Source organism: Paramisgurnus dabryanus, chromosome 18 (genome assembly GCF_030506205.2).
Source record: "Paramisgurnus dabryanus chromosome 18, PD_genome_1.1, whole genome shotgun sequence".
Lineage (NCBI taxonomy): Eukaryota > Metazoa > Chordata > Actinopteri > Cypriniformes > Cobitidae > Paramisgurnus > Paramisgurnus dabryanus.
Genome location: NC_133354.1, coordinates 15,794,431 through 15,811,758, shown reverse-complemented (window position 1 = coordinate 15,811,758; position 17,328 = coordinate 15,794,431). Strand labels below are relative to the sequence as shown.

At 42.3% G+C, this 17,328-nt stretch overlaps 1 protein-coding gene across 6 annotated transcripts in view; it reads left to right on the top strand.

The window, feature by feature from the left end:
- The window catches only part of ncam1a (neural cell adhesion molecule 1a), a 287,657-nt gene that overhangs the window by 199,461 nt on the left and 70,868 nt on the right, over positions 1-17,328 (top strand). For all 6 annotated transcript variants that reach the window (XM_065286935.2, XM_065286936.2, XM_065286937.2 and 3 more), the window contains exons 6-8: positions 78-195; positions 1,228-1,388; positions 4,317-4,459. In XM_065286935.2, coding sequence (XP_065143007.1) covers positions 78-195; positions 1,228-1,388; positions 4,317-4,459 — 422 coding nt within the window. The remainder of the gene's footprint in view (positions 1-77; positions 196-1,227; positions 1,389-4,316; positions 4,460-17,328) is intronic.

Below are 17,328 nucleotides of genomic sequence, written 5' to 3'. Positions count from 1 at the left end.
TCAACAATACCAAATGACTATGTAACTGATTGTTACTCTCCTCTCTCTCTCTTTCTCTCTCTCTCTCTCTCTCTCAGTTTTGCCAAGTGTCAGAACCCGCTACACTGAGCTTAATGCCACCGCGGACATCGGCCAGGCTGTAACTTTGGGCTGTTACGCAGATGGCTACCCAGAACCCACTGTCACTTGGATGCGGTACGTGTCCGACTGCCCCCTTATCTTCCTGGGCCAAACAGCACCGATGAAGTTTAGCCAAATCTCTGTAGGGAAAGCTCAGCTTGTTCCTCAGCCCAGTGAGAAAAGGGATGAACATTATTAAAGCTTGTAAACTGAAAGCGCTATGAATGACAGAGACATTGTTTCATCCTTTCAGCCTATTTCAGCTGTGACAGCTTTGGAGCTATGGTAACTGGCAGCTTTCAGCATGGCTGTAACTGAAAACTCTAGCAACCTTAACCAAGTCTTGGTCAATGTGAATCGATAAGGATGGGGTGGAGAACATGTCAGATCTGAGATTTGCCTCAGGAAAGGGGAGAGACTAATGCGCTCACCGCAGACCCATTTATTTCTCCTTCAGTGACAGTGCTGTCATTCGGGGGTCATTTTTTATTGTTGTACAATCGCTGCTGTTACAAGCAAAGAGATCAGAGTGATTTGGTGCCATGAGAAACTGATTTAGTGTTATGAGAAGATCAGAGGTTGTTCAGGAGACTATGCGTTGCCAGATATTTTATTTAGAAATCAACCTAATCACAGATACTTTTTTTATTAGATTTACTCTGATATCACTATAGTCTGTTCCCATCTAATTTTATGGCTTTCCTGAAGAAAAAATTGAGATCTTATGTGTGATTTGTCAGTACAGTGGATCACAGCACCATAGCAATTTTAAAGCACTGGTCCTCCATAAAAGAAAAACAGCATGATTTTCATGGCTTTCAGACACAGTATATTGGCCCAGGGACAGGAAAGCATCAAGTAAAGTAAAGGTGACAAACCAAATCAGTATTTATTTCCCCCGCACTTCTTGGTGGACCACCAGCACAATGAGAGAAAGCGTACAGTGCTGGATGAAGAATCCATTTCACGGGCGGGCACGTGCGTTCTCTTTTTACTGGTGTAGATGGCGACGGGCATCATGTATTCATGGCTTTGCTGAGCAAGTGACAGCTCGAAGGCCAAACAGTAAACACATCCCTTTTTCCCCTAACCCGCTGTCTCCTGCAGTGCTAATATCGTGCTGGAATCTGGTGAGAAGTACAGTCTGAATGAAGATGGATCTGAGTTGACCATTAAGGACGTCAAGAAGGTTGATGAAGGAGATTACCAATGCATCGCCAGAAACAAGGCTGGAGAGAAGAGAGAGGAAGTGAGCCTCAGTGTGTTCGGTAAGACTCTTTCATTGTGCAACCGTCACTGTTTTGCAATTACCAAGATGGCTGTTAGCACCAAGTGTTTACACGCTAATTACAATGAATGTTTTTCCTCAGGCTGCACATTTCATCTAAATAAAATTCGAAATTGCAATATGACCTTGATAAGACAATTTAATTACTGTAGATACATTTACAGGCTGCTCTGTGTTTACAGTAGTGTGCATACAACAGTTTGCAGTGTGTACTGTAAGCCATCTCTATAGGTGATTTTAGCTCCCATCAAGCAATTTTGGTTTTAAGTGACGTTTATAGTCGTCCGAACACAGCCACGCTTTTTGGCAAAAAAACATGAAAATTTAATAGTTGTCTAACCATAGCCCAAAAATAAATGAGATAAAATGAATGAAATTGTAATCACTGTTGACTTTGCTTACATAATGGAATATCGTACAGTTATTTTGGCAAAAGCGACATGTAGCCAAATTCAAGTTCATTTTGGTTAGAAGTGTATTATTCACAACCAGACTATATCGGGTCTATAGTTAACTTAGACAGTGAAATTATGGCTATACGCCTTATTCAGTCCACCTACATGTTGATTCCAATATGAGGCTGCGAAAGATGAATGTCCTGGGGTGCGATTCCCAAAAGCATTGTTTGCCAACTATGGTTGCAAGTTCCATCATTTTAGAATAGTTTAAAGATTCAAATGTTTCCCGAACCATCGTTCCAGTGGACATTCTCAAAAAGCATCGCAAACTTGTGTGGTTGTAACTACAGCTGTTGAGCTGTGGTTAGAAGCATAGTACCTTGTTTTTATGACATGTAGACTGGCGTTGATCATGCTTTTAAACAGAATAAGCAAGCAACATGCAGTGCATGCTATATTCCTCATTTTAATACAAAGTCTTTTAGCTTGTAAACAGAAGCTGTTTTTGAAAAGTGTGCATGCGTATAACCCTACGGGCTTTAAGACCCTGGGGATTGCCTAGGAGGAGTGACGTAAGAGGGAACTCGCGCAACAATGAAATATCTTGAAACAAAACAACAGAGGACTAAATCACAATAATAAAATCGGATGCAATTTTCGTTATTTACAGAAATTACCTGACACTAAATTGATTTAAACTGATTCATTAGTACTCCACTTTCCACGTGACATCATCAAGTATGTTGTTGAACCAACATGGTACAAACAATGAATGTGCAACAAAGTTACTATGTTTTCGGGAAACACTCTTGACAAGGTAGTTAGTGTCTCCAACTACTGTATGCATCGTACAGTGGTGTTTACGAGCGTGCGCTTTAAACCTATTGTTTTGTACTGGGATGCTGGTCATTCAGCCATCAAAACATAAAAATAAATAATTTTACAAATGTGTTTATAAACTTTTATCATTTAAGTCTTTTAAGCAAATTGACCGGAATCAACAGAAGCAGGATTAATTTCTACATGTGTACACAATTTTGGGAGGTTTTACCTCTAACAATACTTGCACAATGAACTATCATGCAAATAAAAAAAAATTTTTTAGAGGATTTAGTCCGAGAGCTTGTTGACCCTTCATTGAAAATCTATGTACGGTATACTGTCCATGTCCAGAAAGATAATAAAAACATCATCAAAGTAGTCCATGTGACATCAGTGGGTCAGTTAGAATATGTTAAAGCTTCGAAAATACATTTTGGTCCAAAAATAACAAAAATTACAACTTTATTCAGCATTGTCTTCTCTTCAGCGTCTGTTGTGAAGCGCATGCTCAAGACTAAAGTCACGTGACTGCAGTGAAGCGGATGATGTATTATCCTCAGACATGTTTGCAAAGTGTTTTTTCAAACTTACAGCGTAAACGAAGCTCGGGTGCACAAAAAAAAAAAAAAAAAACGTCTGGGGCGCACCAGATAACACGTCAGCCGCGTCGTACGTCTGACTTTTCTTCAAGTCAATAGCACGTAATTAAGTCAATGTACATGTTTACAGAAAACATAACATGGGACAAACTCTTATGTTCAATACAAACTGGAGATGTATACTTGATAGTTGTTATCATAAAATATTGTATTGTTGCACTATATTGGTGTTTTAAAGAAAAGTGAACATGTTTACAATATGAGAATTAGCGATTAGCCAACAGGCTAACATCCAACACAGATATAATGTACACAATGCGCTATTTTTATCTCAAATTAGGTCATACGTCCCTTCTTATTTTAACAATGCACGTTTTCTGACTTCTTAGTTTGGTGGAAATATGTAAAATGATGTATTGTCTGTTTTGATGGCTGAATGACCAGCATACTAATACAAAACAATAGGTTTAAAGCACACGCTCTGGACTTCTATCCCTCACAGCCTCGGTTTGGAATCAACATGGCGGCGGACTGAATAAGGCGTATTGCTTTCTGTGTTCACTTTAAAGCTCACAGAGCAATTTGCATATAATACACATTGAAAAACCATGGTGCTTCAAATGTATGAACTACAGTCACTATGCATAAAATTTCTCCTGTTGTCAGCAGCACAGGCAACCACATAACGAAACACTAAGAAATACATTTACATTTATAGATTTGGCATATGCTTTTATCTAGAGTGCATTCAGGTTATACATTTTAAGTTTTGGTGTAACACAGAACCTTTGCACTGCTAACGCAACACTCGACCAACCTTTGAATCCATTAAACAAAGTTTTTCTTTGAATTATGAAACTATAACAAGGCAATGATTGAATATTGAAGTACCAAGCTTCAATGAGAGAATGGAGGCTCTCTCATATATTTAAGCCTGCAATTTACAGCTCACCAGCTCAAGAGAACCATTTGGTATCACGGCTATTGTAAAGGCCCAGTAATTACACAAGGGCGATCAATATTTATTAAGCCTTCTGAGCATTCGAATACCGCATCTTTAAGTTATTGTGTAATTGTGTGTGTCCGCAGTGCAACCAAGGATCACATTCTTGGAAAACCAGACGGCCTCGGAGCTGGAAGAGAAGATCACGCTAACCTGTGAGGCCACAGGTGACCCCACCCCCAAAATCATCTGGAGCTTTGGTCGTCGCATATTCACCGAGAATGAACAGGTGCTGAGGGGTCAGGGTTTCAGAGGGCACTGGGGGGTGGTTGTAAAGGTCTGGACATAACATAGCTTCAACAACAGCTGCTCTGTTGGTAAAAATGAGTTCAAGCTTTGATTGCTTGTGCATTTAACCATTGAACCGCATGCAGTGTATCTCATCTGGTCATGTGTGTTATCGATGGGCTTTTTGTCAATAAGCTGGCTAGATTGATGATCTTTCATTCTTGTGCATGTGTTGTCCGGCTCTTTAAACATGTTGTAGCAGGACATCAATAATTCTGCTCTCAATAAACCGGGATAGGTCTCTACGATGCTTTATTCTCCCTAGTGTGACAAATTCACTGGAAATATTTGCGGTCTGTGACATAAAATCTATTTTTGAAATGTATTGGTATCCATATGACAGTGACATTAATTAGCTGTTTAATTTGCATAGTTGTGACACGGCACAGGTCCAGGACTTTTGGACATGTTTACCTGCAATATATAAATATTCATTTTATGTTTATTTTCAACTATAGTGACTTAAAGAGAGATTCAGCAGTGTTGATCCCACTGTGTTTAGTGAAATGTGCTGTCAATCTCCAAAATATTTTGTTTCCGTTCACTTATACTTTATCATATAGTGAGCAGGATTCATTAGCAGCTGTTAAAAATTGTCAGTAGCCACATCCATTTTAAACATTATTTACTCTCTTGATGTTTAGAAAAAACCTATGTTTAGGAAAATCGTAGGACAAGTTGCCAACATTTTCTTGAATTGAATGTTGAAATTACAAAATTAACCATTGTTTTATCATAGTAAAAGTGTAGTAACCATGTTTTTGGTGTATTGAATTTGTACACTCTAAACATAGTGCTGTTAAACACAACACAATCAGTGTTATTTTAAAATAAATCTGTTGTCTCTAAATACACTCTTAAAAAGATTAACACATCTTTGTATGTTAAGCTTTTAACACATTATGTGTAATTTTAACACGTTATGTGCCCTATTTTAACGATCTGAAACGCAAGTGCGAAGCGCAATGCACAAGTGAGTTTGTGGGCGGATCTTGGGCACTGTTGCTATTTTCCCGGCGGGAGAAATAACTCTTGCGTCAGGCACAAATCAATAAGGGGTTGGTCTGAAGTAGGTTCATTATTCATAGGTGTGGTTTGGGCGTAACGTCAAATAAACCAATCAGAACGCTATCCAACATTCCCTTTAAACGCAAGGGTGCAAGTTCCATGGCGGGTTGCTATTATTATGACGGATTTACCAGGCGCACGCCAGGAGCGGTTCACAGCCGAGGAGACCGACGTTCTTGTAAGAGCAGTAAAAGACAGAGAAGTTGTTTTGTATGGGGATGGGAGAAACCCGCCCGAATCAGCGTAGGTTAAACAGGCGTGAGAGGAAATAGCCACAATTGTCTCATCAGCTGGCATCCCCATCGTTGCGCCAAGCGCTACAATGATGTCAGGAGACGGGGGAATCCCAAGCTTGCCAGCATTAATCCGGCACGCCGTGTAACGGGAGGTGGATCTGCCTCTACACAGATCTGCGTCCACCCTCATCGCTGAAAGGGTTTGGGGGCTTTGAAATCGGACCCAAGAAACGCAAGCAAGGTCCAACCCCAAAGAACACTTACAAATCAAGTTCATATACATTAAGGTTTCTTATGAAAACATTTTAATTATTATTTACATAAAATAAACGTAATACAGCCACACAACAAACTTATGAAAATATTTTAATCGTTATTTGCATGAGAATTTTTTAATGCAGCCACACAATAAATAAAAACTCACCACTATGATTTCCCTTATCTCATGTGTTAATATTTTTTTTGTAACAATTTATGATTTGCAAAAATAACTGTTGCATCTGTGTAGATTAGATAAGCAAAGTGTGTGCGCGTTGTGCACGCTATACATTATGGTCAAGCATGCGCCCTTAAAATAGGATAATGAACAACGCGCAACGCGCCACTGACTTTAGACTAGTTTTTTTGGTCAGTGGCGCAATTGTTTTTTGAAACTGCCAAATGGCATCAGGGATGGTTTGTGCCGGAACACGCCTCCTTTTTTGCGCTGAACCGCCCAGGGAGCGCAAGTTCATTCCCTAGTTTGCCGACGTGCGTCTGTGGATGGAAAAACCCGCTGTGCGCCGGTGCAAAATACGAATGATACATGCGTCACTGACAAAGTCAATTGCGCTGGGTGCAAGATAGGGCCCATAATGTGTAATTTTAACACGTTATGTGTCATTTTGTGTTGATTTTGTGTTAAAATATAACACAAGTTGTGTTAAAATGTGTTCTTTCGATATTAACACGGAGATGGGTGAGTTCTGGGACAACGCATTTAGTGTTTTTGTGTTTTGTGTTTTTAACCCATTCGTTCTAGTTGTAAGAGTGTAGTAACATATTTGTGTTATTATTGGAACAACAGATTATTTTTCATTAAATTATGTTACTTTTAACACAGCTTTTGTTGCCCCTTTTATTAATTTTAACACAAAATCAACACAAAAGGACACAATTTTAACACAAAACAACGTGTTAAAAATTAACACATTCATTTTTAGAGTTTTAGTACAAAAACAATGGTTAATTTTTGCAAGAAAAGCAATTATGTTTCCGTTTAGATGAACTTGCAGCTCTTTTTGCCCTGTCTAACTCTCCCATATCAGGGGAACTGTGAAATAATGCATTTATAGGACTATCTATAATTGGTCTTCTTGCTTTTAATGTCAACTATACTTTGTTAAAGACCACTCCTTCCTCCTTCTCTCTAGTGAGCAGTTTTTAGGTGGGCTTTTGAGAAATAGCCTTTTATTCTCAGGTGTTCATCTGACTCACTAAAAGGTGGTATTTGCACAACAATAGCTCGCCAGATTGCATCCTGCCCTGTCAATATTTATAGCTGTCAGAAAAAAATCATTCAAGCTGTCTGCCATCCTTGGTTTATAACTGTTTTTATTGTTGATCCCCGGCTGAAAAAGCTATCTTATCAGAATGCCTGATGGATGCGACCATCAGCTCCAAGCCTTGAAAGGAGTGATCACATGATCTTGGTTTTTTACGCCGCTCTGAATTGTTTAACACTCTGCTTGACTTCTTATCAAGCTTTATACTCGTAGCATCTTGGTTACAAAATATGGACGCTACTGGGTGTTTGCTGTTCAATTTTTAAGCATCTCTCATGGGTGCAATCTTGCCTTATATGGTGTTAAATTTAGATCATTTTGCTGATGATGTTGGGATTCAATTGAGAGGTGTTTAGGAGATGAGAAGTCTACCTGTAGCGTTTAATTAGCACAGATGTTTGTTTCCCTTTCAATACGGTTCACTTCGCATTGCGTCAGTTAGCTGACGCTATGGGGGAAACTCCTGTTTACTCCGTGACTGAAGCCTATTGGTTAACGTCTGTACAAAGTACAGACCAATGACGTTTGAACCCGCGCGCGGGAGGAACGCGTCCCTATATAAGCGCGGTTCAATCGTCAGGAGCTCATTATTTTCTCCTTCAGCGCGAACCTCTCGCTGCTCCGAAGAAAAAGAAGAAGCCTTACCTCGCCGTTGACAAAAGCCCTGCAGCGGAGTCCAGGCCTAGCGTCTTCCCCTGCCGTTTTCTGGCTGAGAACCGAAGATAGCAGAGTCCAGGTCTAGCGTCTTCCCCTGCCGCTTTCCGGCCGAGAACCGAAGATAGCCTTCGCTTGCCGTGGTACGAGCCCTGTGCAGCGGACACACGCCTGACGAGGTCTCCCCTGCGGCCGCCCGGTAAGATCAATATTTTTAATATAAAGCTATAAGCTAAAAGAGCAGGCGCTGTTGTAATAGCGTCCAGCACAGCGGCTCGGTGAGCCTCTCTGCTATGAATTTCCTCCGAGCGCGTTACCGGTCTGGCACCTCCCACGCCGGGACCGCGCTTATGCTTTGGTTGTCTTATCCATGTTTCGTGCTCCCCCTGCTGTTCCTCTCTCGCCGGGATGAACACACGGCGAGCCATGAGACTAGATGGATGCATAGACAAGCACACACGGACTAACCCCCCCTGTGTTCTGTCACACCGCAACCGTTCATGCTTACAGAGTCCCTTCGCTCCTCTTACATTCAGTGGCGAGATCTCTGGCACATATATTAATCCCCCGAGTGCATCGGGTGATACCGTCACGACGCATGGCTGTTCTGTCTGTGTTGCTGCTCCCCTCTGCCGTTCCTCTCTTGTTGAGATGAACAAGCGGGGAACCGTAGACCTGGATAGATGCATACGACAAGCAAACACGGGCGGTCTGCCCCTGTCTCTGTCATAGCACAGCCACTCGTGCTCCACGCTCGCGGAGTCCCTCGCTCCTTTCCCCACAGTGGTGAGGTCTCTTAACGGCTTAGCTAGCACGCGGTATTACGGCTCGCTGCCTCTAAATGCAGCTGTCCAGTGTTCAACGATTACAGAGCTTCATGCCCCTCCCCTCCTGGAGCGGCGCGATCTCATTCGTCTGCTCGATAGGGCCGATTCGCCGCTATTGGAGCACCAAGAACACTCATTATAAGAGAGCTTCATGCCCCTCCCCTCCTGGAGCGGCACGATCTCATTCGTCTGCTCGATAAGGCGGACACGCCTCTATTGGAGCGCTAAAACACTTATTATAGAGCTTTACTGGCCTGAGCCGATCTCACTTCAGATAGCTCATTCTTTGTCTGCCTGGTAATTTCTCTCTGGTTTAGACGGAATCAGAGGCAGAACGAATTTGTTTATAATATACTGAGGCCCGAATACCTCCCTTTATTCAGTCCCGTCCTATATCAGTGCGCTGAATATTGGTACATTCTTATATATATACCCGGTTTTTCTGCCCTTTTAATAAACGGCAAAACCGCGGGCCTCACGGCAGACTTCCTCTCTGCGATGGGTTCAGTCTGACATTAAACCACCTAGACATACTACCCTGCTCCGTGAGCCGTTCGGTCACCGTCACTACTGAGGCTTGTGCACCCGAACGGCTGAGCTCTGGTCTCCGCAGCACAGCTGCATCAACAGAGAACGAAACTGTCTGGGAGAAAAGGGGTTATGTCGCGCCTCGGCTGGACTGCCCTGAAATGTTTTCTGTGTGCTGTTTATCCAAACATACTGTGTAATACTGTCGGCTATGCGACCTCACTATAGTGGCGAACGGTATTTAATTCCTCTAAAAAGAGTAATTTCCGTGCTTACTATACTGTGTTTTGACACCCACGGTTGTACGGTGTCTCTAAACACTTTATCGCCTTACTGACAAGCAATCAGTAATACGCACACACGGCCCGCTGTCCATAATTCTATCGACGCTAGCCGAAAAAACCCCGGTTTGGCCATATACTGTGTATTGACACCCCACGACTGTACGGTGTCTCTAACACCTTTCTGCCAAATTCGCTCGCAGCCCACCTCAGTTTCTCCGCTACGATGCTGATGGCGCAAACGAGCACGGTCTTACGGCTGTTATTCTCTCTTCCTAGAGGAAGGACAGCCTCAGACTTTTGCATGGCTCCAAGCGTTTGAATCGCGCCCTCTCCGGACGGCCACTCAAAGGCTTACAGCCAAGCGGTTTATGACGTTTTTCGGCCATATAGCTGATTTATATTAGCGGATCCGAAGACGCTCACACCTCCGCTCCAATACTCGGAGATATTAAGGGTAATATCAACCTCAAGTGAGCTTGCTACCCGCCACAATAAGTTTCAAAGCTTAAAGCGCGCGCACAGTCAGACGCGCGCGGCATCTCGTTTAAGACGGGCACACGTACCCCTCTAACGAGCCTCAGAAAGCTGAATATCGTGGCATTCTGTTCATAAGTCCACTTCAGTTTGACTAAGCAAAGGTCCCGCCCCGAGCTGACGGCCGGGAAGCTTGCTTAAGTTACACACGGTTGCATGAAGTGCTGTCATTACGAGCTAGCCCAGCATTTGCTGTGGGTTGAACACGCTTTACGACGGCAATCAGCCTTCGGCGCGTGGAACGCCGTTTGTCTCATATAAATCACCTTGTACTATGAATACGGTACATTAAGCGGATGATTTAGCACTGCAGCACTCTCGACCGTGTTATTGTGATAATGCGGTCGGGCAATCTACGGTGGTTTCATTATTTACCGAACCAGACTGAGATCTCGCCCCCTGAACAAGCTGACGAGTCATCTCCTTTATAAACTCATTGCATCGCTTTATAAGCTATGTTCAATCAGAGTGATACGCATCTCATGCTTAACTACCAATATTAACCCATTACGATGGGCGTGCGGAGATGGCATCCGTGGGACACGACCTACATTACGTGCCTTATGACACATTGACACAAGCTGCTAGGACCCCTTTCACGAGGCGTCCTTATGCAAAGTCTGATCCATTCTGTCTAGTGACATTTGAAAGTCAAAACCCCCCGCGAATCGCCGGTGGAACACTTTTCTCCTCACTACAGAGGCACGGCGGCTCTCTCCCCTACCTATATCTATGTGGCCGTGATAACAGCGAACCACGCTTTTACGACCGACCATTCATTTAATTCACAACCCTTTCATCTCTCAGATGCGGACGGCGGCGGTAACAGCGAACCATGCTTTTACGGCTGGCCATTCACTTTATTCATAAGCCTGTCATTTCTCAGATGCGGACGGTGCCCGAGGCACAGCGCTCTGGAACTGTCCAAGGTCCTGTATGACACATACGTCTGACGTACATCAGACGATCAGCTGTTCATCTGCGTCACAGATCACTCACTAGAGCACCTGTCAATACAGGCTATTTATGGATCGTTGACGTTATCACCTCCCGTGACAATCATGCTCACTTGTCTTAGAGCATGGGCATGGTCTTAGAGGTTTCTCATTGACAATTGTGACACGGCCGGCTGGTCCCCGCCGTCCACGTTGTCAGTTTACAGCTTCGACATCCCTGCTTCGCGCACTACTGAGGTTTGTTGCATTAAAGGTGCGCCCATTAGCTCACCTGTATGCACGATATGGTTTTTAATTATATGCGTCCACCGTGCGCTTAGAGAAGCTCACATGTACACGCTATAACATTTTGGTATACAATAAGATGCGCTTGGGAAAGCTCACCTGTATACACAGCTGTGTTATGCTTTGTGACACATACATTGTTGTTCATCTGTGTACGTTCACGGTGCGTTGGGTGCCCACCGTTACGTTCATCAATCATATCTGTACACATTCACGGCGCGTTCTGTGCACTGATTTATCTATACGCATTCACGGTGCACTGAAGAGTTCACCCGTGTGCGCACAATTTATTATCAGAACACATGACGGCGCGCTCGAGAATCTTGCCGGCCTGTGCATTATAACACTCTGATTCATCTATATGCATTCACGATGTATTCAAGTGTTCACCTGTGCCCGTGCAATTTATAGTCAATACACATTTACGGCGCGCTTGGAAAGCTCACCGATCTGTGCACTATAATACTACCTATATGCATCCCGATGCGCTCGAGGGTGCACCTGGGTTCACACTATTGTGGTATCTGTATAATCCCACGCTACGAACCGTTCTGCCGCATATTATAGTCAGATCGGCCGTTCGTGAGCTGCGCAGATCACTCACTACGTATGTCTGTTGCTAACAGTGGTTATTTAGATGGATCGTTGAAACCATCGCACTGGCTCACGCCCCTCTATGAGCTATGTCCTATATAGAGCCCACTCTGTGCGAGTTTGGCTTCTTCATGAACTTGGTCTACAGGGGTATCTATATCTATATTTGATATCTGCTACGCGGCCGGCTGGTCTTCGCCGTCTACGTTGTCAGATTGTACAGCTTAGACGTCCCTGCCCTACGAGCGCAGGTTCTCTCGGCTCAATCATGCACGCTCATGCGTTTTATGTGTACACCACGGTGCGCTCAGCGAGCTCACCAACGTGACTCTGAATTTACTTATCTCGCACAGCCGCGGCGCGCTCGGTACCTCGCCGTCTTGTGCTATGTTATGTGCCCCCGGTGCGTTTAAAACCCCACCGTGTGCGCGTCAACAATTTATATGGTGCTTACACATTTGCTTTTAAAGCTGTGAATATGCCGGGTATAGGGCCACACGCAGTGTCTCTCCGGTAAGGCACTTCAGTACGTTGTGTATGCACGGCGTGATGGGATTACGTTCCCCCATAGCGTCAGCTAACTGACGCAATGCGAAGTGAACCGTATTGAAAGGGAACGCTTAGGTTACTCACGTAACCCCGGTTCCCTGAAATAACGGGAACGAAGCATTGCGTCTCTTGCCGTGCTACAAACGTCTACGCAGCGAGTGTTATTCGGCTGCGCGCTTCAGTCGAATATAATGAGCTCCTGACGATTGAACCGCGCTTATATAGGGACGCGTTCCTCCCGCGCGCGGGTTCAAACGTCATTGGTCTGTACTTTGTACAGACGTTAACCAATAGGCTTCAGTCACGGAGTAAACAGGAGTTTCCCCCATAGCGTCAGCTAACTGACGCAATGCTTCGTTCCCGTTATTTCAGGGAACCGGGGTTACGTGAGTAACCTAAGCGTTTTCTGCTTTAGTCTATCACCTCATCTTGTCACCTCTACAGGATGTCGTCGTGCTTTAAAATTCCCGTCCTCCAATTCCCTCCCACAATTGATTATTTTAGAAGTATTAAAGATGGTAGTGTTCACAAAATTATGTGAGCGATTGTAATAAAAAAATACAATATTAAAGGTGGGGTGCACAATATTTGAAAAACGCTTTGGAAAAGGGTACCAAAACACATTTGTAGCCAATCAGAAGTACTAACCTACAGTGTCTACTAACCAATATGATTGCCTGGGATGCATATGTGTGGGTCGGGTCTATCAAAAGTAGGTCCAGATTCTATTGGAGTGTGTGTTTATTTAGGTGATTTCAAATATCAACACTGGCTTTTAGAGATCATGCACCCCACCTTTAAACCAGTGAATGTTATTATCAAAGGTTTATCTTGACTGCTTATTTTATGTGCAACATGCCTCAAATTCGCCACAACGAACAAAATGATGTCACATAAAATCACAAGCTTAAAGGGATAGTTCACCAAAAAATGACAATTATTTCATCATTTGCTAACCTTTATGTTGTTTTAAACTTGTATAAGTTTCATTATGGTAAACACAAAAGAATACATTTTGATAAAAAAATGGTAAGCATACATTTGACGGTACGGCATGACTTCCATAGTATTTGCTTTTCCTACTATGGAAGTCAATGGGAACCGCCAACCGTGTGGTTACCATCACTTATCAAAATATGTTATTTCGTGTTCAACCGAAGAAATAGGCTTATACAGGTTAGAAACAACATGAAGGTGGGTAATTGATAACAGATTTTTAATTTTTGGGTGAACTATCCCTTTAATGTTTTTTGAAAAGGGACTTTTCAGCTCATACGTGTATGGTTTTGATTGATACAATGACCTATACTTTTTGCCAGAAACATGGGGAAAATAGCTAAATAATTATTTCCCTATTGTCAAAGGGCAAAATATGAGTTTCAGTGAAAAATGAAGCAGAATACAATTTTAATATCCAGTAAAAAAAATCTATGAATAGCACATTTTGAAATTCACATGCCTTTGGCAGTAAAGTAATTTTGGAGCCCATATATATGTTATACAGTACTGTACACCGACCTAGAGCCACTGTTAACGGGAAATGGTGATGTACTCTAAGTGAATATTGCTATCAGTGTGTGATGATGCGTATATGAAGTCAATGGAGCCTCATCAGTTCTGTCATTAAATGAAGAGCACGACATTTGCATTTATGCATTTGGCAGACACTTTTATCCAGAGCGATTTACAGTGCATTAAGATATACACTTTAACAGTGTGTGTGTATGTGTTCCTTTGCTAATGCAATGCTTTACCAACTAAGCTACATGAACACAGAACATTTCATGCTAAATGTGTTTAGTCTTCCTTTATTTCTCGTCGTTAAGCGTATTCCAAAAACTTCAAACCACTAATATAAACTCATTCCATTGTGTTTATGACACAACACCAAATCCGAAAAAGCCCGCAAGGATATCTCAGTATAAACCGTCTGTAATCAGACCACGGCATTTAGTGGGGGAGCTGATGTATTAATACGGATTTGATGAGTCAGGAGCATGTGCGCAGGTCTCCCAAATCCTCCGTCCTGTATTCCCAACCACAAATTTCCAATATCTCAACAAGTCAGCAATGCACAGAAACCTCAGAGAAAGCAGGGAAGCGTGACTACCCAGTGAGCAATATCTAAGCCAGGCTGGAGGTCTCTAAGCAGCTGCATTATGAAAGAGTCTCTTTCTCTGTCAGCTCTCTGTTCTGCCTACTGGGGTGAAAAAGAGAGACATGGTTATTGCATGAGACCTTACAGAGGCAGAAAGTTCTGAGGTTTTTGATCGTTCTTGCATATTTCGAAGAAAAGCTATTCAGGCACTAGTTAATAGTAATGGGAAATATTAAGAATGTAATGATTGCACTTATGAATGCCGGTTTAATTTGGTAACAAATTGCAGTTCTTGGAATAAAAAGGTTATTATTCATTTATGTTTTCATATTTATTGCATATAGTAAATGTGCTGTTTTTGCGAACTCTTCTCGAGCCATGATTTTATTCAGTATGTTGAAACATCGTCTATGCACTTCTATGTTTAAAAAAGTCTACAGAGGCGACTCTTCATGCTCAAAAGCATGCTGTATTTCTTCAAACGGTTTTAAATTGTTGTGTCACTTACTGTAGACTAGTGAGTGTTAAACTATAGCAATTCATAAACCATATAACAAAAGTTCCTTAAAGGACAACACCACTGTTTTTCAATATTTTACTATGTTCTTACCTCAACTTAGACAAATTAATACCCAGCTAGTTTGCAGCACTTCGACCTCTGGCGCAGTAAGGATGTTATTGAGCGCCGAGGTTGAAGTGCTGTAAACTAAATGCTCTTCCACCATACAATATAGTTCTCATTTTTTTCTCATTTTATTTTGTGCCACCATAGACCCTTTTACTGTTTGTACACAATGATGACGTGGCAGCGTATGCGCGCGCATTTAGGCAACGGAAGTATCGTAAGAATCAACAGTGAAGCAACACAAACAGTAAGTTATTTAAAAAAAATTGACTTTATCAACATTTTCAACACAGCTACCAGATCCGTGTACTATAGTGGAGTGGATAAAAGACGTTAGCAGATGGCCAAAAATAAAGTTGCCAGATACATATATACGTATATTAGTATATTATATCAGTGCAACCAAACGCAACAACGGGACATTTTGATGTTGAGAAACCGTTTTAATAAACTTTCTGAGTTGCTACCACGTTAGAACCAATGGGGAATAACACCACTTCTGTTGCCCAAATGCGCGCGCAGGCTATTTGATCACGTGAGCTGTAAAAGGGTCTATACTAACTCGTGTAACTACTCATGTAACAGTCTTTAAATAGGGAAAACATCGAAGTGTTTGGTGGCTTCTAAATTCATCCCTGTTTGGATCCTAAGGAATGAATGGGGCTAGGCTAAATGCTAACACATTCACAACGCGCTGTACAAAGATTAAGTGCACTCATTGAAAAAAGATAGGTATGTATTCATTTGTCTAAGTTGAGGTATGAACAAAGTAAAATATTGAAAAACGGTGGTGTTTTCCTTTCAAGTGACCTCAGTTCAGATTCAAAACCAGAATTTAAGGTAAAAATGTGTCTTCTGTGAAAATAAGTTGTTGCAGTTAAAGGATTCTGCCAACAAACCAATATGTCTGAATGGCCTGAGGCTGGGATTAAGTGGAAGTATTTGATTAACATAAAATACATGCCAAGAGCATTACTCGTATTATCATTATCTAATTTATCTACTTTTGCAAGTATGTTTTTATTTATTTGGCCACACAAAATTTTTATTTGCCTTTTGCGGGTGTCAATTTTAGACACTCATATTTGCCAAAGACTGTAAAAAATATGGACGTTGTCCAAGACGTCACCCATAGTCCCTTGACAGCCCACGTGATCGAATAGCCTGCGCGCGCATTTGGCAACAGATGTGGTGTTGATTCCCAGTGGTTCTAACGTGTTAGCAACTCACAACGTTTATCAAACGGTTTCCCAGCATCAAAATGTTTGTTGGTTGTTGCGTTTGGTTGCACTAATATAATATACTAATATATGTATATATGTATCTGCCCACTTTATATTCGGTCATCTGCTAACGTCTTCTATCCACTCCACTATAGTTCACGGATCTGGAGCTGTGTTGAAAAGGTCAACTTATTATAATAACTTTCTCTGTCTGTGTTGCTTCACTGCTGATTCTTGCCATACTTCCGTTGCCAAAATGTGCACGCATACGTTGCCACGTCATCATTGTCTACAAACAGCAAAAGCGTCTATAGGTTTGCGAAGAGCTTAATTTAAGCCAATAGTTGGCGGGGCATGCTGTTGTCATTTTAAAGGTGTAGCGGAGGATTTTCTCGAATTTTAGAAAAGAACAGCCTTCTCCACTTTTTTTAAAAAATACAATTGCGCAATACTCCTGATTGAAAACTAGGAGGACCAACAGTCGTGATGATCCACCCGGAAAAGGAAAATCCTCCGCAATACCTTTAACATTGCTTCACCGCGCAACACTCGCGAAAATGGTTAAAATGGCATGGGTCAAGCTGAGGTGGTTGAAATCACGCCTGCATAGCTCAACAGTATTTACAGCAGTGGCAGTTCACTTGTCACTCAAGTGGCCACACCCTTAATTATGCAGAACTTTAAAGCAACACTAAAGAGTTATTGCTCTTTGCTCCCCCTACAGGTTAGAAGCGTAATTGTTCATTAGCACTGTCGTAAATACTGCAGCATAGCTGGCTCTGATTGGATTGTAGGTCTGCCGTAA